The sequence below is a fragment of the Chlamydotis macqueenii genome, chromosome 5, assembly GCF_036417535.1.
Source record: "Chlamydotis macqueenii isolate bChlMac1 chromosome 5, bChlMac1.mat, whole genome shotgun sequence".
Taxonomy (NCBI): domain Eukaryota; kingdom Metazoa; phylum Chordata; class Aves; order Otidiformes; family Otididae; genus Chlamydotis; species Chlamydotis macqueenii.
Window position 1 is genome coordinate 12,408,590 of NC_141560.1, and position 21,803 is coordinate 12,430,392.

The 21,803-nt window shown below is 39.3% G+C and overlaps 2 protein-coding genes and 1 non-coding gene across 3 annotated transcripts in view; 1 reads left to right on the forward strand and 2 right to left on the reverse strand.

The window, feature by feature from the left end:
* Nucleotides 1-606: 606 nt before the first annotated feature.
* On the reverse strand, nt 607-680 carry TRNAI-AAU (transfer RNA isoleucine (anticodon AAU)). Its single transcript has one exon. It is a non-coding gene; the product is annotated as a tRNA-Ile (tRNA).
* A 4,224-nt stretch (nt 681-4,904) lies between these two features.
* On the forward strand, nt 4,905-20,398 carry MOK (MOK protein kinase). The gene is given in 12 exon segments (XM_086748475.1): nt 4,905-4,918; nt 6,291-6,431; nt 7,990-8,079; nt 9,664-9,734; nt 13,501-13,585; nt 14,101-14,149; nt 15,035-15,213; nt 17,529-17,574; nt 17,576-17,631; nt 18,046-18,223; nt 18,464-18,575; nt 20,199-20,398. Coding segments are annotated over 11 exon segments (918 nt in total). The 3' UTR covers nt 18,473-18,575; nt 20,199-20,398.
* The window catches only part of WDR20 (WD repeat domain 20), a 58,040-nt gene continuing 53,758 nt past the window's right edge, over nt 17,522-21,803 (reverse strand). The window contains exons 4-5 of the transcript XR_015258831.1: nt 20,740-20,851; nt 17,522-17,612 (exon numbers count right to left, since the gene is read on the reverse strand). The gene's annotated coding sequence lies outside the window, so the exon portion shown is untranslated. The remainder of the gene's footprint in view (nt 17,613-20,739; nt 20,852-21,803) is intronic.

Consider the following 21,803-nt stretch of genomic DNA (forward strand, 5'->3'; position numbering starts at 1 on the left):
CGGGGCGAAGCGAGGGGCACCGGCGGCACGCGGGCCAATGGCGCCCCCGGCAGCGCCCCGGCCCGGCCCGCCGCGCCCCTGGGGCGGGGCCGCCCGGCACCGACGGCGGCCTCGCGGGGGCAAAAGCCTTCGGAGGTGCGGCGCCGGGAGCGCGTGGCTCCGGGTGGGACCCACGAGCGATACAGACCGGGGAGGGAATTAACGCGCGTTCGGTTTCCTTCCCTTAAGATAAAGTGCGTGCTCCGCGACTCGCCGCTCACTCCGTGGGGTTTCGCTCGCCCGCCCGCAGGGAGTAAGGCCAACAAACAGGCGGCGAGCGATCGTGTGCCGCGCGTGAAGTGAAATCCACGCGTGAAGAAAACGCGCCTGACGGGGCGACCTTGAGCATGCCGCCGGCGGGGCAGCCACCCCCGCAGAGATAAGAATCCGCGCTCCACCGGAGCCGGTCCGATGCTGCAGCCGTCCTGGGTGAGCCCTCGGGCGCCCTGCGGCTGTGACCTTGCGAGAAGGTAACACGCGTGTCGCGGCCGAAATTGGTGCCGCGGGTGGGAAGGCAGTCGCTGGGACACATTGAGGAGAGGGGGAAGGGAAAAAAAAACTCCTCCTTGGCCCGTACGGGGATCGAACCCGCGACCTTGGCGTTATTAGCACCACGCTCTAACCAACTGAGCTAACCGGCCAGCTGATTTAACACGGTTCCCTCCGGAGGTACGTAACAGTGCAGCGGCCCTACCGCCCGCATCCCGGCCGGGCAGGGGGGCCGGAGGAAGGGAGAGGCGGAGCGAGGGGGCCCTCTCTAGCCCCGCGGCGCCGGGCGGGAGCAGGGGCGCCACTGACCACCACGAGCAGAAAACGCTCGGCCCCGCCTTCAGAGCTGCAGCGCCGGGGAGGCAGAAAAAAGCTCAGGGCAGGTTCACGGGGCGGCTTCACCGCTCGGGCAACGGGATAATGCTTCCCCAGGTTTTCTAAGATACGATTCCAGTTTCATTTATTTAAACAAAATATTTATTTGGGGCGTTTATTTCAAAGCATTTAAACTTCTGGCTGTTTAATGCGCTGTTAGGATCTTAGTTTGCACGGATGAATGGTTCACCTTTTTCCTAATAATTTTATTTGTACTACATACGCAGCACTTACAAGGCAGCTTTTCTTCTCGCCTCTGAAGCCTACGTTAAAATACATCATGTCCGTTTAGCAAAAGGCAAACGCCACGAAGTGGGGGTGGGGACACCTCTGCGAAACGCCAGTTTTTGGTGACCGGCTCTCCGCAGCTGGGGGAGGGTCAACAGGGAGCGGGGCCGCCGTCCGGACGCTCGTCCCCCCACCACTGACTCCCCGTGCAAGCTGGGAGCTGGAGACACGCACCGCCCCCGCCCACCCCAGCCAGGCATAAAGCTCGCCCGACTCCAGCCTGCAGCGGCACAGGGGCATCGCCAGGGACCGGGGGTGCCGCCAGGGATTAACCTCAGCTCGCCGGGGCGGTGCCCGCCCGTGTGCCGGTGACACGGGCCAGGGCCACGAGCGGCGGCACGAAGGCCGAGGCGCTCCCTCACCGGAGCACGCGCGGCGCCCTTACTGGCGGCTGCCCCTGCGTGCTGTCTACTGCGCGTGCGCCACCTCCCTCCCCTCCCCTCCCCTCCCCTCCCCTCCCCTCCCGGCCGGGCGGCTGCACTCCGCCTGCGTGTCCCGGCGTGTCGCGAGGCCGGAGCCTGGGGTGGAGAGCCCGGCGCCTGCGCGGTTGCCATGGTGACAGGAATACAACATGGCGCGCTGAGGGCTGGGCCGGGAGGTGCTTGGCGGCCGGGAGGGGTCCGGCCGTTGTCTCGCTCACCCCGGGACCTGCAGGCGAGTGCAGGATGACCAGTAAGGGCGTGCGGGGGAAAGCAGCGGGCCCCGCTCAGTGTGGAGGCCGCGGGCAGAGAGCCCTTCCTCAGGGGTGGTGTGGGCCCCGGCGCCTCTGAGGAGGCCGGCGATCACCGGCGACCCTGGCCTGAGGGGACTGGAGTCCAGGGCTCTGCGGGGGAGCACCGGACTGACGTGGTGGTAGGTGCTTTTGCAGTCCCTGGGAACCGCCGTCACTGCAGCCCAGTACCGCACCTGTAAACGCTGGTCTCTCTCTGCATGCCAGTCCTCTTCCTCCAACCGGGTGCTAATAAATCTTTCTCCCACTTCTGTGAAGCAGTAGCCTGTCTGTCTTCTGGTGTCTCTATGTACTTCCTCAGGAATTTTCTCATTCTTTGTTCTGCAAGCCTTTCCTTCCATTACTTAGCATCCTTCTTAAATCATCCCGTGTCACATCCTACACATTTGGCATGCTTCTGAACACAATAGTTATGTGCCATAGCCTTGTGACTGTGTATGAAGCTGAACTTCTTGTTGCTTTCTTCAGCAGCACGTGCAGCAATGCCATATTTAAATGTCATGGCTTTTTCTTTCTCAGCATCTTGACGTCTTCACAACAAAATACCTGCTTTAGATTTTCATAGTAGCCTATTTTGACTATTGTAGTGATAGCTTTTCTGTCATTTTACATTGGATTATTTAATTCCAAGTGATGATTGATTTTCTGTATTCTCTAGTTACCATAATATGGGTGTAGTCTTTCAGTTCCATTGCTTGTGCATAATTTTAATTTACATTGCTCTTAATTTCCTGGGTCCTGTAACCTCTTGCACACAAAACTGTCCTTCTGTTGAATTATTACCTCTCTGCCATTCTCACGGCCACTTTTTTGGTGTTAGACTAGTTCAGGTTACTACAACTTATTCTTACAAATAACTTCTGCCGAATCTTTTGTACTTGCTTTGTTGATTTGTACGGAGTTTTATTCCATTTTCCTAACCTTTATCTGCCTTTCCGCTAACCATTCTAAGCCTGAACATCTGTGTGTGCTGAAACAGAGGAGAGAGAAGGAAGAGTTTAGGTAATATCTAGCTTATTACAGAAGTCGTGAAAGAATTGCTAACCAGTGATTAAGTCTTCTTTATTCTTCAGTGTTATAAGCAAGTGTAATTAAAACACCGTTTATTTAATTTCATCCTTAAAGCTTTCAGTCTTAAAATGCTGGTAACATTTTTAACATTTCTGTCATTCTTCGAGTACCCCAAACCATGCTTTGACCTGACTGCTCTCTTTCAGTGTGTGTTTGAAGTCTGGTGGGGTTTTTTTTTCCCGCCTGGTCACTTTCGAAGGATCAGTTATGTGGTGCTGAAGTGGATTTTTAAGAATCTCCAGAAGTCTTGGTTTGTGGACACAAATTCAAAATTTAATATAAATTGTTAGTACATTTGAAGTCTAAATTTTATTTCTTCTTATTCTATATAAACCTTTATGTTACTATTCTTACAATGTCTGAGTTCCTTTCAGCTTCTCATTAAACAATAACTAACTTGTCACATGATCATTCTCATTTTCTCTCTAGGAGAAGAGCTCTCTCGTCTTCAGTGACCTGTTGTGTTGAGTTTACACCTTTATTTTATGCATCAAAGAGATAATTCAAGTAATGCCATTTTCAATCCCAATTCTGCACTTTATTCATTCAGTTGAAATTATTCAGGTCTTTGCTGTCATTCTTTTCACTGGATGGCTCTCTCTTAAGTGCCAGGTTAAAGCCTCAGTTGTTTGTTATGTGTGGGTTTTTTATTTTTTATGTGTAGTGTTCTATTGTAAAAAAAATAAAATAACAAACCTTACATGCTTTCCTGAAAAAAATCTTTAGTGCTGTAAGAATGTTTTGAAGTGTGTAAAGAATTAACTCTTTTTACACTGTTAGAACACTTCAGTTTAAAATTTAAAAGAAATCTAATTATTTTAAGTCCTCCACTATCATCTGGACTTCCCTTGTAGGAGAAAAATACATGGATAGAAGCAAATACAAACAAAACCAAATTATATATAAAGAAGATGGATAGTATATATTTATATCTAAAAATATTTTCAATAAATTTGTACAATAATGCTTTCCCTGTGTTTCTCTGCCTCAGTACTTTGGTTCATTAACACCTGTGGCTGATGTACCATAGATATGATTTGAATTTTTTTTTAATGTCAGAGAATCAAGTACTTGTATTTAAGAAAAGAAAAATATGGGATCTGCCTTGTTTTTTTTTGCCACAGGTACAAACAGCTTCAACGTTATATGAACATATAATGTAGGCAATGTGTATCTGACTGATTGGGGAGTATCAGTTACTACCAAAAAAATCTGTTGACATTTTTTTTGTTTGGAATTCTTGAAGAGTGGGATTTAAGTATTCTGAATTTACAATCTCCCTCTTATATTTAGCTATTTAGATTGGAAAATAAAACTTGAGGTGGGAGTATAGAGCACAGTGTAAAGTGTGATTTCCGCTGACGAAGCGTGTTACTTGCTCAGTCATGTTGCTTAGTGAATGCTGAAGACTAAGGATCACCTTGCTTAAAGGACTAATTGCCCAGCTATCAGAAAACAGCCACATGAATAAAACAGTCTCTTCCCTACTTTGGAGCCTCTGTTAGGGATTGCATTCTTTACCCATAATGATTTTCAAATTCTGTTTCTGCTTTTAAAACAAGTTCTAAAAATTGTCTGTATAGAGCGCATTAGACAGTGTCATTGATTTTAAATTGCTCTGCTTTTTCCTATTTTTCAAATTTAGATGGCCTAATTATTTAGTTTATGATCCAGCATGGTAGATAATGATCAGAAAACCTAAGCAGCAGGCGATAAAAATGAGAAGAGCAGCTGACATTTCTCATAGAAGTGCTGCTACTATGTTGGAGAGAGAGGGATTTGCAACGGGAAGGTTTCTACTAATTAAAATGTAAGCATTTGGATTGCAAGGAAAGGAGTAAGTGGGAGAGTTGTGGAGGAGAAAAGAATGAAGACAACACAAATTGATTGCTAGTTGGAAGACAGCGTTAGAATGTCCCTGCCTAAGTAACTTTTCCCTCTGCAAAATTTCTTGGCAGGCTTTCTCCACTCTGAGACTGTATTTATACTTGTAAATTAAACATATCTGGAAATCCTCTTGGGCACAAAGAGCAACTGGCATGAAATGGCCCGCATCTCTGGTAGTCAATTCTCTTATCTTCCAAAACAAGGCAGTAGGGCAGAAACTGCTTTAGGAACGACGTCAGAAGCGGTCCTCACATCAGGCTGGGAAGGTGCCTGGAAGAGTGGTGGTTGTCACAGGCCAAATCCATGCCAGGGACTGTTGTCACAGTAACTAATGCAGGCAACTGCACTTCGTTGAATTTACTGCTATGAATATAGCTTAAGACTCCTACAGTTATTCTGACTCTTTTATAAAGGGTTGAATATGATTAAAGAGGTTTCCTGCTCTGCCTCCCTCTCTCTTAAATACTAAGACTATGTCAAAAGCAACAGCAGCATAAAGCTAACCAGAATTGGGTTTTCCTCAGACAAAATTGCTGGAAGAATTATCAAGGACAGAACCTGTAGGTGCTAAAAATAAAGGGAAACAGGAGGTGAAGGGAACCAGGCCGTGGGATTGGTAAGGAACAGTTAATCGCAGAGCTGAAGGAGAATAAAGGAGGAAAGAATAGAAACATAAATTCTGAAGGAAATTAGGAAAAGACTCAGAAAATTAATATAAATTAAGCTTTCTTCACAACTGTTACATTATCTGCTTCATCTCTTAAAATTCTGCAGAACTAGAATTGACTGATTTTCACATCCTTTTGTTTGATGTACTTCATTATTAAAGCCAAGCATTATTTATGGCCTAGTGCAAAACTCATATCTGAATTTAATGTAGGAATAAAGCTTTAAGATCGGCAACTGTTTTGCTTAAAAGAAAAAGCAAAACCAAAAATAAACCATCCCAAAGCAAAAAAAAAACCCCCACCAAAACAACTGAAACCTCCACGTTGGAACAATGACAAGATATGCTTGCTTTTCCAGATGATTTTGTTTCCAATACAATGTAAACAAAGGGGAGTTTTTCTGGTGAAAGAAGCAAAGAATAAGTTCAGGTATGAGTTGCTAATGTCTTGCAGCAGAAAAAGGGTATGAAGTGCTGTGTGCAAAGGCATCATGTCTCTGAGCAAGGAGGTAGTAGTTTACTGTCTTAAGGTTGAATTAATGTACTTTACTTTCAGGAACATAGATTTCTGCAATGTGGGCAGCAAAACTTCATTTGCTGTTACTCATTGTATTTTCTGTCAAATAACTTATGTGTTAACAAAAACCTGTTTAACTTTAAAATTTTCCATTAGAATTTAACAAATCAAGTATGGATTAATATGCAATCTTCATAACAATTTCTATTTGAAACATACCGAAATAGCATATTTTTGTTTTTGGAATATAAACCAGTTGGTAAGATAGGAGAGGGATGTTCTGATGTTTCTGATGTTCTGAAGATGCTGAGTATTTGAGATGGAAAGTATGTTTATGCATGTGAACACATGAAGCAGCATTTTGAAAGGTATGCATAATTAATCATAATACTACAGAAAATCTTATTTAAATTCAGCGAGAAAATGTGAAATTAAGACCAAGTGAAGTTTTTTTGAATACATGTGTGTTTTAAAAGTTTGCATATAGTACAGAAAGGGAACTCTGCTGCTGGTTATGCCAGGCCTTCCCACTTGGCATTGGGGTTATTTCCTTGAGTGCTGTAATTGATGTCATCCACTGTACTGAATGCTAGCTGGCACTAGGTCAAGGGTGCAATGAGAAGAACGAGGACTAAACAGTTGATTTCTGCCTTTCCAAATGCACTAAATATACTTGTGCTGTTTTTCTTTTAGATGTAAATAATAATAGGAGGAGGAAATGTGTCAGTCCTCCCCCTGGACAATACTTTTTTCAGTCTTACTTCAAGTACTGTTTTAATGCAAGTTAAAACCACTTTATTTATCCTTAATCCATGTATAGCATTAGTTCTACTTCATATTTGCATTTATAGTTAATTACATCCATCAGCAAGGCGCTATATGGTCACAAAATCGGTGGTTTTTATCCATTAGGAAAATAGAGAGCGAGGGCTGTCTGGAAGTAGACACAGACTTGACATTCTCCTCCAAATATGTAAGTGTCAAACAATGCCTTTTGGGTCACTGATTCTGTATTCTCAGTTGAATTTATTAAGTTCCTAGTGAAATCAGTGAGAGTGACACATTTGTACACACAAAGTAAAATGGGACGTTTTGCTCTTAGGTGAGGTATCACAATGTAACTCAGAGCTTCAAAGACTGTAAGTTAAAAAAGATAAATATCTTCAAGTAATGTTGCTTCTGATTGTCTGTTGTGTTGTTAGAGAACTATTGGTCCATTTATACATTACCTACAACTGACCAAACTTTCCAATTTATGATCAAAAGAGAATTTAAACTAACTGCTTAGCTACATCAAGGGCAGATGGTGTACAAGTCAATGCTAGGGCATAATAACGGGGCATAACAAGCAGACTCTTTTTTTCATGTAGCACGTCTAAAACATCTTTTGGGCCTTTAAACCTTTGATAAATTGACTAACAAATTATTTTGATTAAATAAAGTCTTAGCAACAGATAACAGTGTTTTAAACTGAACCTGCCTGTACAAGATTTTCCCATTTGAAACTCTCTTCGTTTCAAATGGGAAAATATTGTTTTGGTGTTTAAATCTGACTGTGAAAGGCATGTGTCCTGTTTTGATCCATTAAATACTGTGCACCAGTATCATACATACTATTATGCAAGGCAAAATGCCTCCCAGATGGCATGGTAACTGATACATGGAGCACAATACATTACTACTTACCTTGTCTGCCTAAGTCCCGTACTCTAGACTGCAGGAAGGAATAAAGCCATCCTCTCCCGATTACTGATTTGCTCTCTAAAGAAACAAAGCAGGCAAGCAATTTACCAGGTCCTGCATTTGAAAGTTCAATTACAGACTAAAGTGGAGTCGATTCTGGCACTCTCATGGCAAGGAAGAAAGACAAATATAATCCAGTCCCTGATTGCAAGTCGGTCTTCCTTTTTTTTAATTCCACTTCAGTATGGAACAAGTTAATAAACTGAGAGAAATACAAGTGCTAAGGAGGCCAAGTCCGCATCCTAATATCCTTACATTACATTAAGTTGTTTTGTAAGTATGATGCATTCATTTATTTCTTTCTTATTCCTTTATTTGAATGTTATTCAGTAACTTCTGGGTCTGGAGGCAACCTGTATGCACTTAACCAGCTTTTTATTCCAACAGAAAGAAAAAACCAAATTTGTCAAATTCTGAAGTCTTCATGCCTTGTTTGTTAAGAAAATCTGATGTAGCTGTCACTTTCTCTTTTGCAGCAGACCAAAAATATTTCAACATCAGTATTAAAATTACAGGCTGGATATATTTTAAGCACAGCTAAACTTCATATAATGATATGTAATACTTGCTGGTGATTTCAACCCATGTTCCATATCCAGTGAGTGCTTTAACTGCACAACATCACGTCTACTGGAGACAGTATTTTGGTAAGGCACGCTTACAGCTTATCTGCTGGAATAGGCTCTGGTACTTTAAGGATCTTGTTTTGACTTGTCAGTTTGAACTAGGGATCCAAGCAAACCGTTTGGCAGTATCATTTTGTAGGCAACTTCACAGACACCGCTTTGCAAGTAATGGAAGTTTAGATCTCTGAATTAGGCAGCAGCTGAGCTATGAATTTGGAAAGAGATCAATCAGTGAAGTTGGGTTCCTTAGCCTCATTAGGCACTTAAGTGTCTTCTGGGGACATGTTCTGTCTCAGAGAGATCGGGTTTTATGACAGCATTTACTCCATTACCGTGTGTTACACTTCATCACTATGCAACAGCAGGCATATACTTCATTATTTGCATGCTTGACACAAAACTTGTTGACTGCTCTGAAATATTTCTCTTGCTCTTCAGGCTGTCTTATTCCTCTGCTCAAGGCTCTGGTACTGTACTGTTACTGACAGGCCTGTTTTCTACAAATATATGGAAAGCCAGTAATCGTGGCAGCAGCTTAGCTTTCTGGAATTCTCAGCTTCAGCTGCTGTGTGGTTAATGAAGTGTAATCCAGATGGCCAGCCAGCTCACCTAGCTCTTGCACAGTCTGTCCACAAACTGAATTGCTGATTGTACCCTCAACCTTTTGCTGTCTGGGTTAATGGAATGTTGCAGAGGGGATGTACTTTGATGCAATTATCATGTAAAAAAAACTGAAGACCTAAAGACACCTGCCTCTGCAGAGCAGTGAAATGGAAAATAAAGTGTCAGATGTATTACAATAGCGTAATAATACTTAAAACTGCTGCTGTCAGCAAAACACATTTGAGTCAGATACTCGTTTCCATGCAACAGAGCACTACTGGTGACCTAAGTGGAAAGCATTTTCATATGTGGCGTAATGGCTTTCCTGTCTTTTACTGTAAGATTGTATCAGTTAATTTATTGGAAATTTCTTGATGCTGAACAGTGTGACATGCCCAGAAAACATGCCTCCAAATAACTTCACAGAGTAAATCAGTTAACTTTTGCAACAAACACTTTGGATAGTATAAACTAAAATGATGATACCACAGACCCTAAGTTAATAAACTTCTTTGAGAAAGTATCAATTAAAAATAAAAATGTCCATTTTCATACTGGTTAAACTAAGTACTTTTTTTTTTCTACTCTGTGTACCAATCAACATTTCTAGCTTAATTTGTTTCTTCAGTGATAAAACAGCTGTCTCCCTTTCACTGATGTGTGAACTTATGGACATGAATATTTATGAGCTGATAAAAGGTATGTAGCATATGCTTAAGGAACACACAAATCTTTTTTGTATAGATCACCAAGTGGAATTAATTATTTTTCACTTGGCTGTTTGCTGTTACATATTATAAAAGTCATAGGGAAATTTTGTGCTGTACTGCTTTACTGTTTATTTCTTTCCAGTGGAATATACCCGCTTGTTTAAGGCATGGATGCATGCAGAAGGTTTCTAATGAGTTGGGTCAATAGCCATCTATTTCTACAATCAAACTTTACATGAAAACAACCTTGACTGCAAAACACAAAACAATTGCTTTATGTAACAAAAAGTACAGCTTAAATATGTTCTTTATTAGGTCAGGTCTGTAATGATGTAACAAGAAAATTATTCCCATTTGTTTCAAAAACTATTGAATCAATGAATAATGATTTTCAGTTTTTATATCTAGTAAAAATGCCTTTTACCAAGTTTTCTCTATAAAATAACATTGTTCCCTGAAACCTCCTATATTTAAAAATTCTGGAGCTGTTTGTCAAAGCAGATGGGAGACCATAAAGTTTAATGAAGGGTTCCTGCAAAAAAGTTTAGAACAAAAGCTGATTTAAAACCAGATCTGGAATGGACACCAAGAGTTGGATACAGCAAATGAAGTGGCAATTACTTACCATTCAATATTAAAAGAGGATTTTTTCCTGAATAAGTAAAAATTTGTAATGTCTTAACAGTTGGGAGATTAATTTAAATAACTGAGTGTGCAACTGTCGTTCAGTGTAATAGAACAGATAAAAGACTTGCTCCCGAACATTACGTTAGTGATACAGAGTATTCAAAACTCTAACAAAAGGAGTAACCCTCTTTCTGACCTATATAAAAATTTGAGATTAAAATATAGTTGTTTGCTGATCACTGAAGCAGACATGAGTATTTGGTTGTTTTAATATGACATTTTATTTTTCCAGGATAAATTAGTTAAGTTGTAAAGTCAGAGTAATAGCATATAGGAAGGAGTCCTCATTGATAGTAAGTTAGTCCAGTGCATTAAAACCAATCCTGCATTGTCTTCTTCTAGGAAAGATACTGTACTTCAGTTATGAAAAATAAGAATGTTTAAAGAATGTTTAGGTTTGTTCTTTAACTGGTTGGGTTTTTTTGTTTGTGGTTTTTTTTTTTTTTTTTACTCCAGAGTATTTGGTTACATTTCTCCATGTTTCTCTCATTCTTTTCATGTGAAAAAGCTTGCTATATTAAGCATTGCATGCAGATGGAAATTAGTGTAATAGTTTCAGTATGTTCTGCTATGGTTTGGTTTTTTTTTTTTTATTTTAAAATCCAGTTTTTTATCAAATTCAAATTTTCCTTAAGAAGATTGTTTTCCTGCCACTTAGTTTTAAAACGCTCCTTTTTATGGCATGGTGAATCAGTTCAAAATGAAATCTGTGTTCAATTGTAATCTGAGATGCTGCAGTTAGGGGTTATCGGAACATTAATCTGGCTCTACCTGAACTTCTGTAAATTGCTGGTTCTTTTTTATGGTCTGGATTTTGTGTCTGGACCATGTTTCCCATGATACAATGTCTTCTTTTCACCTTGTACAAGGTGGTGGCACATGAGGTGGAGCTTGTTAAATCATAGAATAAAATGGCAAAATTAAGAACAGATTCCTATGGAGTTTATAATTTTTTTAACTTATATTTTGAAGTATTAAATTATTTCATTTGTATCAAGTGTTTTGCAGTTCTGCATTTTTCAGAAACTAATTTTGGGGTTTCAAAGTAGACATGTCAACACCAGATTTTCCTATGGGGAAGAAACAGTTTTTTATTTGTTTTCTGTCCCAAACAACTCTGGTTGTGACTTATTGCAAAGTCAAGAAATGTAACATTTATTTAAAACAATAAATATGGCAAAAATTCCATAATTTCATAATTAAATTGGAAAATTTATCTTAGTTCTGAGCCAGAACACTTACTGACTGAAGATACCTGGATAACAATGGCAAGTAGAAGGAGCCCCTTTTGAATTTTCAGCGTTGTGATTTGAAGGAGTGCATTACTAATTTGTAGAACAATTAAATAGTGCTCATTAGTGATGCTCTGTCAGAAAACAGTTTTCAGAGTGTACAAAAGTAGTTACATTTCAGATGATTTGTAGTCTTTTGTAAATTCCTACAGTGTATAGTAATGTGAATGCCTGTCATTTTCTGACTACTCTGAATCTTGCAAAGTTAAGTTTAATGCAGGTGCAGAACAATTTTTAAAAGCTTAAAGTTAGAAAAAAAATAGAGGCAAGCACGGTTTGTATGAAATTTTGTAATGAAGAAAAAACTTGAAACAGGAGTTGACTGAAAATTTAATATGGTGTATGGAGGCACTTCTGTAATTGGGAGGACAGTTCACTGTAATGCTACTTGTGGAAAGTTGATCCTTTTGTTTTTTTTTTCCTTAATAAACTGACAGATTTGTGTTATTTCAATCAAGACAAGGCTATTTGTTTTTACACAAAGTCATAATTCTGTTGTTATTAATTTATAGTGGTATCACAAGTAATTTAATAACTGAAGAACAGCCTTGTCTTCTGTATAATCAGGAACAGTTTGGTCATTTAAAGCAATGAAAAAATAGGCTCAGAGAGAGGTGGGGAAGATGCCTCAAGCAAAAACAATTGTAGTTCCAAGTGCTGCTGCCTTACGATTTGCTTCAGCATTGTTTCCAAATTAGGTTTCTTTAATGATAAATCTGGAAGTAGAAGAGCATCTGCTCCAGATTTTACTAGTGACCTGTAATGAAAAAACAGTTAAGCATGACTTCTTTTTGTGAAGGCCTGACTTCTTAAATACTACTAATAATCCCAGTTGGTTTGAATTTTATAAAATCTTTTCTACTATAAATGACAAAAATCCTGATGTTGAAAACATAATTTATTTCTACTGGGGTAATAATACTCCAATTCCTGATGCAAATGGTACTGGTTTCAAGTGCTTTGTTACCTAATCCTGGCCAGTGGATTATGTGCTCACTGGAGGAGTGCTGTCATCGGTGAGGAACACAAGTCCCGCTGGCTGCGAGGACTTGCAGCCTCAATGAGTTACTGTCCTGATGATCTCCCTCCTCCTCCCCAGCCAATTACTCATACTGCTGTCATCAGGCAGATCAGTACCTGCTTTGTTTTTCAAAAATGTGATCATTTCTGCCTCCCTTGATGACATTGCAGCGTTACATAAAGGCATTACAGCAAGATTAAAAGGCCTTTGGAGCCTATAAAAGAAGAAAGCTAAGGAGTTAGTGAGTGGCTTTGAAATATAGATAAATTTTATAACTGTCATTATTGTGCAACGGCGATAGCAAGCTAAACTACATAGGTTAATCTGTAATTTGCAAGTCAAATGTGAATCAGTTATTTAAGTATTGCAGTAATTTGAGGTGATTGATACAAATCTTGAATCTTAAGGACAGTTACTTTGTCTAGAAAGGAAATTAGGTGTTTAGAAGTGAAATATTGCAGTTCTGTTAGAACTTGGCGAAACAGAAAATGCAAGAAAAACATGTAGTAAAAGCTAAGGCAGATTACAGACTATTGAATTGACAGTGGTTAGCTGAGCTATTCTGGTGCATACTGAAATCTAAATTACGTCTGATATGGGGTGGAAAATGGATTACAAAGCTAGCTATAAATGACAGAAATAGTATACTTGAAAAAGGTGGTATCAATTGGATTATTGGAAGCTGAAGAGTAATTTTTTTTTTTTATTCTGTTGTTTGCTAAAAAGGACTTGTACAACTTGAAATTCAATTCTAGGAAGGAGAAAGCCATTACCTGAAAAAAAAAAAGATATTAAGAACGATGTGTATGAGTTATGCAAATCTCTTGCTTACAGACATAGGTAAGAGATCTGGTTCAGCAACAGCTTTACAGTAAACGTAGCATACATTTATTTCAGGGTCATCTCTAAGCAGAGACATACAGTTGTCTGGGGCAGCACACTGCTGCAGGGAGGAAAAAAAAAAGGCCATTGCCTAGATGTATCTTTGCCTGTAGCAGGGCCCTGGAAGGCAGCAAGCAGGCAGCCCACGCTGCTGCCGGTACCCAAAGGAGCTCTACTACCTGCTGCAGGAAGCCCTCCTGGGAGGAGGTGGTTCTTGCAATCCTTTGGTAACCCCAGGTGAGAGCAAAAGCCAAAAGCCTGGCCTCCTCTTCCTGCACTTGCTCTTTCCCCATTCTCATACCTGCAGCTGTTACCTCACTGTGCTGGCAAAAGTCAGGTTTTTTACTGTGCTGTTGATAAGTTTGAAGAAATTCTTAGTTTCTTTAAGTATTTTTTTTACAAATAACTGGAAGCACTGATAATGTTTATCTTGTTACTGAACTCTTCTCTCTGGTGTGTTTATATTGGTACAAAAATGGGATATTTCGGAGAGACGTGAAACCACAAAGCATATTAATAAAAGTAATTAATTTTATGTGAGAATATTTAACAGAAGGTGAAGTATATCAGTATTTTTCTTTTTACTCTGAGAGGGTAGCGTTTCTTCATAAGTACAAGTACAGTTTTTTTTAAAATATAGACAGTTTCCTCTAATACTGTGTTCTTGATGTAGAGGAATAAACAAGCAAGTTTGTAATTGGCTAAAACCTGAAATGATTCAGATGCATTACAGCCTGCATGCGCACACTCCAATCTAAAAACCTGTTCTTTATCCTCTAATACATATTTTCCTTTCTGTGTTAACCTAGAAACAAGCGAGTTCTGTAGCTCTTTCTTTCTACATTCAATTCTGACATTTAGTGGAAGTTATTCATACAAAAGAGAGCAGAAGGTATTCACTTTCAGAAGATTTCTTCACTGAAATCTATTCTCCTGACAGTTTCAGAATGTTATTTTGCTAATGTCTGAAAAGCAAGGTTTTAAAAATTCATTGATGAAATTTTATTTTCTGGAGAGAAATTTTTAAGTGTTAGAAGTGTCCAGGAGAAGCAGTTAGAAGGAGAAGCCAAAACCACCTATTATATCATTGCTAAACACAAGAACTCTAAGAAAATAACTTAATCCAGATGTCCTATTTAGTAGTCTTCCCTTTAGTAATAGTCCATATGCTTTTCAATTAACTCTTAGCTCTTTCTTTTAATGATCTACAGAACAGTATTTGCACGTATTATGGGACACAGATATCTTCAAGCCTGGAGCTACTTGCTATTTAAATGCAGTTTTACTGCTATAATACTACCCCTGGGATTTCTCAAAGTTTAAAGTAATCTGTGATTTCTTTGATGAAACACATTTTGCTTGAATATTTCAGTGTTTCTAATTTGTCAAAATACTTTATTTTTGCAGCAGAATACCCTGAAGTTAAGAGATTTTGGATCTTGTAGGAGTATCTATTCTAAATGGCCACATACAGAATGTATCTCCACATGCTGGTACCAGGCACCTGAATGCTTACTTACAAATGGCTACTAGAGTTACAAAAGTGGTAAGTGGAGTCCTGGCTGTGTTTTCTATGAAATAACAAAGTACAGTGTTCAGTGGAAGGTCTTGCTTATTAGCAATCAAGGAAATCAAAGGTAAATAACTCAAATAAGGAGCATGTGGTATGGATAATAAGATCTTTGTTTTGTGGAAGCTTCTTACTTGATTAATCTGCAGAGTTCATCCTGTCTTGTCTGGCACTCTCTTCACCCTATGGCAGGTTACTAATCAAGCAGTGGGGTGTTCAAGAGAACATAGTAGCAACAAAAAAATATTTACAAGTAAAATAACATTTTTTGAACAGTTGGTTGTTCTGATGTTGTTGTTGGTTTGGTTTTGTTTGTGGTTTTTTTTTCCCCCATTGGCTTCATATTTGAGTTTGGTAAAAATGTGTTTTCTCTGCTTTATCTCTGAACAGAGTATAGCCCATTTCTTCTCATGAGCATTGCTAGCTATCCTCAACCTTGTTAATGCACGTGATGTAACTATTCTGCAAAAACAGAGGAGATTCAAGAAGACGGGACCTTATGTTCTGGAGTATTTTGAAGTCAGGTTCTGATGAAGGAAGAGTTCAGGAAATCCAGATTAAAATCCTTTAAAGCTTTTCAATGACACTGAAATTATAACTCAAAAATTTGTCATTGGTCTTCAACAAAAAAAAAAGGAAAAATAACCACCATGAGTATTTCTCCAGTATCTTTGTGCCCTAGCAACAGCAGCAGTTCTTTATTCTCCTCCCACACTGCTGCCTCTGATACGCAACCAGGAGTGATAACATTTGCTTTGCTTCTTTCCTCCTCCTCCACATGGCAAGTGCAGCTGCTGCCATCACCATCATATTAAATGACAGCCCTTATGCTTTGCCTGCTAACTTGTAGAAACAGTTCTACTTTGGTCAGAAAACTGTTAACAGAAAAATCCCAACCGTGGCAGTTCTCTTGCAAAGTAAATCGGGAGCAAAAGCTTTAAAAAAGCCATGTTTTTCCATTCCAGTTTGAATCAGGTGGGCTTTGAAGTTTGGCAAGAAAATTACACGCTGCAGACTTAAGTTTTCTTAGGGCAAAAAAACCTTAAAGATATTTCTTCATGATTTTAGCTTAATGTAACAAATTTCAGTCTTTGCAACCACTGCACATTTTCAGAGACCTGATAGATGTGTTCAGAGAGGAATGAGAGGTGTTTACTGGAAATTATAGAATTTTAAAAGTTACAGCCTTGCCACGCTAAAGGAAGTTATGGACAAGTTTGTTTCTCAAGTGCATCTTGCAGTTTTTGCTGTTGAACATTTGTGTAAGCCTTTATGCTTTACATCACATTGTGTAGGAATTTTTTGTCTTTTACTCAGCCACGCTTATCTTTCAAGTCTTGGTCTCCCTCTTTCTGTTCCTTATAAATATGGTTCCTGGATTACCTTTTTTTTTTCTTTTTTTTTTTTTTGTGTTTTTCACAGTTGTTCTTCCCTATGTTATAGTTTTACATTTAGAGACAGCACATTTTTGTAGTTAGCACAAAGCTACTCCCAACTGCTTGTCTTGATACAGCTGCACAACATGAATCAGATCTTTTTTCTCTCCTTCCTCCTCTCAAAGTTTTATGAAGACATTCAGAGAAGTGTGCAGCCAGCTGTTTGAATTCACACAGTTAAAAGAAGTTTCCCCTGTCTACAAAGAGAGCTGAGTGTTTTGCTTTCAAGAATCATGTGGTGCTACTGAAGTGTTTCTTAAATTATAAGCCCAAGGAAATGTTTTGCTAATAAGGAAAGAGGCAATACGTGCAAGAAACAAATGTTAGTGGACCTAATTTGTTAAGTCATAACAATGTTTTCAGGGAGTTTATGCAAGTTTAATATTAACTGAGGACCAAGATCAGAAATGCAGTTCAAATTACCATCTTTCCAGTATTGTTGCTTGCAAAGTACCTGTGTGTTAGGAACAAAATGTTTCTTAAAATTATATATTTCTACGTGCATGCATAACAAGAGGGACTGCTCAGCTCTGCTGTCTTAAAATGAGGAAAACACATTGTATTCTAGGATCTGCCACTTCACTGGAAGAAAACACAGTCCCATATCCCCTGCCTTTCACCAGGCAGATGTTCTCTTTACATATTTTACCTTAAACCTGTGAGGAGAGAGCAACTACAGGTTTCTGTTTAATCATCCAAACATGCATTTGTATTAATCTGCTCCTCACATGTTATCCTTCAGCTGTTGGTTGGTATTAAACTGTCCACAAATGAGTAATTCTAAAACGTGTCTTCCTTGTAGATAATTTTTTTTTTTAACTGAAGTAGCAGCTATGCCACTTAAACTAGTTTAGTTGCGTCTCCTCTAGTGCTAATACCAATTCTTACCTTGCAGTTTTCAGCTTCTTTCTCCTGGATCTAATGAGCTGGACCAAATTGCAAAAAATTCATGACATTATAGGCACTCCTGTTAACAAAACTGTCCGCAAGTTCAAGCAGTAAGTATGCACTCCCGTAGTAATTAATCTCACTGTTTAAATATCCACCACGTGTACAACTGTGTGCAATTTCTGCTCAGGGCACCACCAAAAAAATCTAATTCTGTTGTGATGGCTGCTGACCAAAGAGTGGTGTCTTCCATCCCTACCCAGGCAGTCACGCATTCGTGATCCTTGTAGGCAGAGCAGAGGAAACCTGAGCCTGTATCAATCTTCTTTCGTCTTTTATTGCCATAGTATCCTTAAGGCCAATGACATAACTTGTTAGGAAAGAAAACTTTTTTTCCCAACTATTACTTACCTTATCCCTAATAAATTAGTACCTAAATCAGATTAGAATATTTTTTTTCAGTAAATTGTAATTCTCTCTGAATATGCAAGGATAACTGTTTGTTCTTAACTTGCTTAACACAGGTCAAGAATTGCAAGTATTGATTTCCCCTTTTAAAAAGGAAAAGGAATGCCTCCTCTGGTGCATAATTTGTCTCCCAAAAGCTTCTCTCTCCTGTATGCAATGGTAAAATATGATCCTGATGAGAGAATTGCTGCCCATCAAGCATTACAGCACCCTTATTTTCAAGAACTCTGGCAAGTGAGTTCAAATCACTTCAGTCTTAAAGACTAAAATTAAAAAGTGGGGGAGTGCTGTGTGCTTATTATTTAAAGTGGACTGACATGAAATGTGCTTACAGTAGTACTTAGCTTGCAATACAGTGAACGTAATTCAGTCAACATAATTCTTTGCATTGAGTCCAGACTTCAGCTAAAGCACAACTGATGTTTTTATCTTTTTTTTTTCTTTTTTTTTTTCTTTTTCCCCCAAACTCTGTAGGGCAGCTGATCCACAAGCTTTGCCCATGCACAAAAATTAAAGATTACTAGGAAATACAGCAAAGCAAGTACCTCTGTATCTGTGGTAAATTTCACAGGAAAGTCAAAGACAGGTAATACTTAAGTGGAAGAATTGTGAGCCCATTTAGAGGATGTAATTTGTGACACTGAGCTTGTTAGCTAGAAACAAATGTTTTACTTAAGCTGATTACCGAGCTTTATTCAGTCTGCCTGAACACTGATCTTTATTGGGTCTCATGCAGTTCCATCCCCCGAAGCCCTGAAAATTGTGAGTTAGAATTTAGAAGCTGTGATACCACATAATCCCTTCAGTAGATGGCTGTCATAGTTGCTATTACTTAGAGGGTCAGTTCCGCTTTTTTTTTTCTTTTGTAAATATCATCATCCTCTTTTTGCTATCTGCCTTTGAGTTAAAAAGTTTTACAGATCAAGTTGTAGCAGAGACAGAAAGTGTGCTTTTACTTTTTCAGGCCTTTAGTCTACATTTTATAGAATCATAGAATGGTTAGGGTTGGAAGGGACCTTCAAAGGTCATCTAGTCCAACCCCCCTGCAAGGAGCAGGGACATCCCTGACTAGATCAGGTTGCTCAGAGCCCCATCCAGCCTAGCCTTGAACGTTTCCAGGGATGGGGCCTCCACCACCTTTCTGGGCAACCTGTTCCAGTGTTCTATAACTCGCATTGTAAAAAATTTTTTCCTAATTTCCAATCTAAATCTACTCCCCACTATTTTAAAACCATTACTCCTTGTCCTATTGCAACAGGCCCTACTGAACAGTCTCTCCCCATCTTTCTTGTAGGCCCCCTTGAGGTACTGGAAGACCGCTGTTAGGTCTCCTCGGAGCCTCCTCTTCTCCAGGCTGAACAGCCCCAACTCTCTCAGCCTGTCCTCATAAGAGAGGTGCTCCAGCCCTCTGATCATCTTCGTGGCCCTCCTCTGGACCTTCTCCAACTGGTCCATGTCCTTCTTGTGTTGGGGGCTCCAGAACTGGACACAGTACTCCAGGTGGGGTCTCACCAGGGCAGAGTAGAGGGGGAGAATCCCCTCCCTCGACCTGCTGGCCACGCTTCTCTTGATGCAGCCCAGGATGCTGTTGGCCCTCTGGGCCGCAAGGGCACATTGCCGGCTCCTGTTAAGCTTCTTTTCTTTTTGAAATTTTTTTTAATCTTTATTATCCTGTATTTAGATGAAATCCTAAATTTATAATTGACACTGGAAATTTAAAAATTAAAATATGATTAAAAATTCTGGCAAATAAAAACTTTTTTTATATTCAAGCTATGTGAAAAATACTCAGCATTCACTCTTAAGGGTTTGCTATATCTGCAAGGTGAGATAGAAGTTAATACTACATGAAAACTCTCAAATACAGGTTTTTCACAAAAAAACCCAAATTACAGTAGCAAAAAAAAAATTATAAAATATTTTGTGCTCTGCATTTAACCTTGAAAGCATGAACTCCCCTTCCACAGGAGCAGCCACTTTTCCCACCAGTTTAGTTCTGGGGTCCATTAATGTGGGCTTTGTAAGAAGTTCCTTCAGGAAAAATTGCAACAAACATCAAGGGAGGTAGTAATTTAAAAAAAAAATTAGCTGCAGTAATATTTGGCTGAGTTGTTTTTTTTTTTTTTTTATTATTTGGATTTTCTCTTTTAATTTTATTCCTTAAGATGTTCTCAGAATGAAATTGAATCTTGTTTATTTATTTTAAAAGCATTTGCTTAGGAAAGTCCAGGAAAAAAAAAAAAACAAAACAACACGGACCTCCTTGTGGAGGGTTACTATCATGAAATCTTTCTGGAGTAGCCAGATTGACTTCTTGTCCTACTCCGACATTGCACTCAAGTTTTCCAGGCACCTGGGGAAAGTGGTGAAACCCCTACGTGACAGTCTGTTACGTTTGTTAGATCAAATATCGAGGTATAGACTCTAACTTGCTCATTAAAGTGTAAGAGCAAAATGTGTTTCACAAAGCTTAATTCAAACTTCTGTTGTTTCCTCAACAGTCTGAGAAACAGAAGCCACTGAACTCTTCCCTGAAAGATTTCCACTTCCCTGCTCTAGAACAAAGCGGAGGAGGTTACTGACCACCTTGTAAAGTATTTGGTGTGTGAGGAAAAGCACGACTCTGCACTGAGAGACACCCAATCGTGCTTCTGTTATTAGAGATCTTGTAAGAACAGCAGTGCCTTACTTTGTGTTTCTCTGACCATTTGTAGGAAAACCCCACAAGGTTATGAAGGCTGCTTACCTACCATTTGGGTACTCTGTTCCTGAAGGGCATCAGTATTTAATTAAAGCATTGTTCTGGCAGAGCTTAGGGAGCACTCTGTATTGAACTTCTTAAGTATTTCTTCCTTTTAGAACCTGATGGTTAAAAATAACATTAAAGGATTCTTTGAGCTTCAGTATTAGGAAGGGAATGTTATCTACAAAATATAAGTTTTCACATTATATTATAAAAGGCAGCTAACTTTTGTATATTTTTTAGAAGTAAAATATTTTTCAGTCAACTCTGGAAAGTATTCACCTCCTGTATTTAATAATTTCAACCTCAAGTTTTATTGAGAATGTGCAGATCATGCAATCACATGAGATGCTTGATTTTGATGCAGTTTCTGTAACTCCTGAATATTTTTATATAACTAAAATATAGCTAAAAGCTAAAGCAACTTTTTATCTGATACAAAAGCAAATAGAATTTAGTAATAGTTTTCCTCACGCCATTGATCTCAATATTAATCAAAAGCTTTAACTGTATGTATGTTATGTTAGAAGTCACTGCTGCGCAGGAAGAACTATCAACAAACAACAGATAGCAGATCATGTTAAAGTTACTAAGCCAACCCTTAGGCATCAGTTTGAGATAGATGCTCTAAATCTGGACAAACTATTTATTCTAATGAGTTAAGATGCAGCTCTTGCAATAACAACGCAGTAAAATACACATTAACATGAAGATTTTATAAAAAAATACTATTAATCTAGAATAAAAGTTATGCCCATTACGCTCTCAGCTCTCCTTCTGGGATTTTATTGGGCTATGAATTTGTAAAAAAAAAACAAAAAAAAAACCCCAAAAAAAAACCCACAAAAAAACCAAACCAAACTATTCTTCTCACTCGATTAGAGGTTTTGCAGTAGGTGGCTTTTTTGTTGTGTTATTTTAGTTGGCTGGTTGGTTTTTTTTCAGAATCAGCATCGCAGCACTTGTAGGTTTCTGTTGTGACTGCGTTAGATCCTATTCCTTGTTCTGCCATTCTGCTTCTGGGTAACTGAGCATGCCCACATTCCACATGGTAGCTTTTCAACGCGGAGA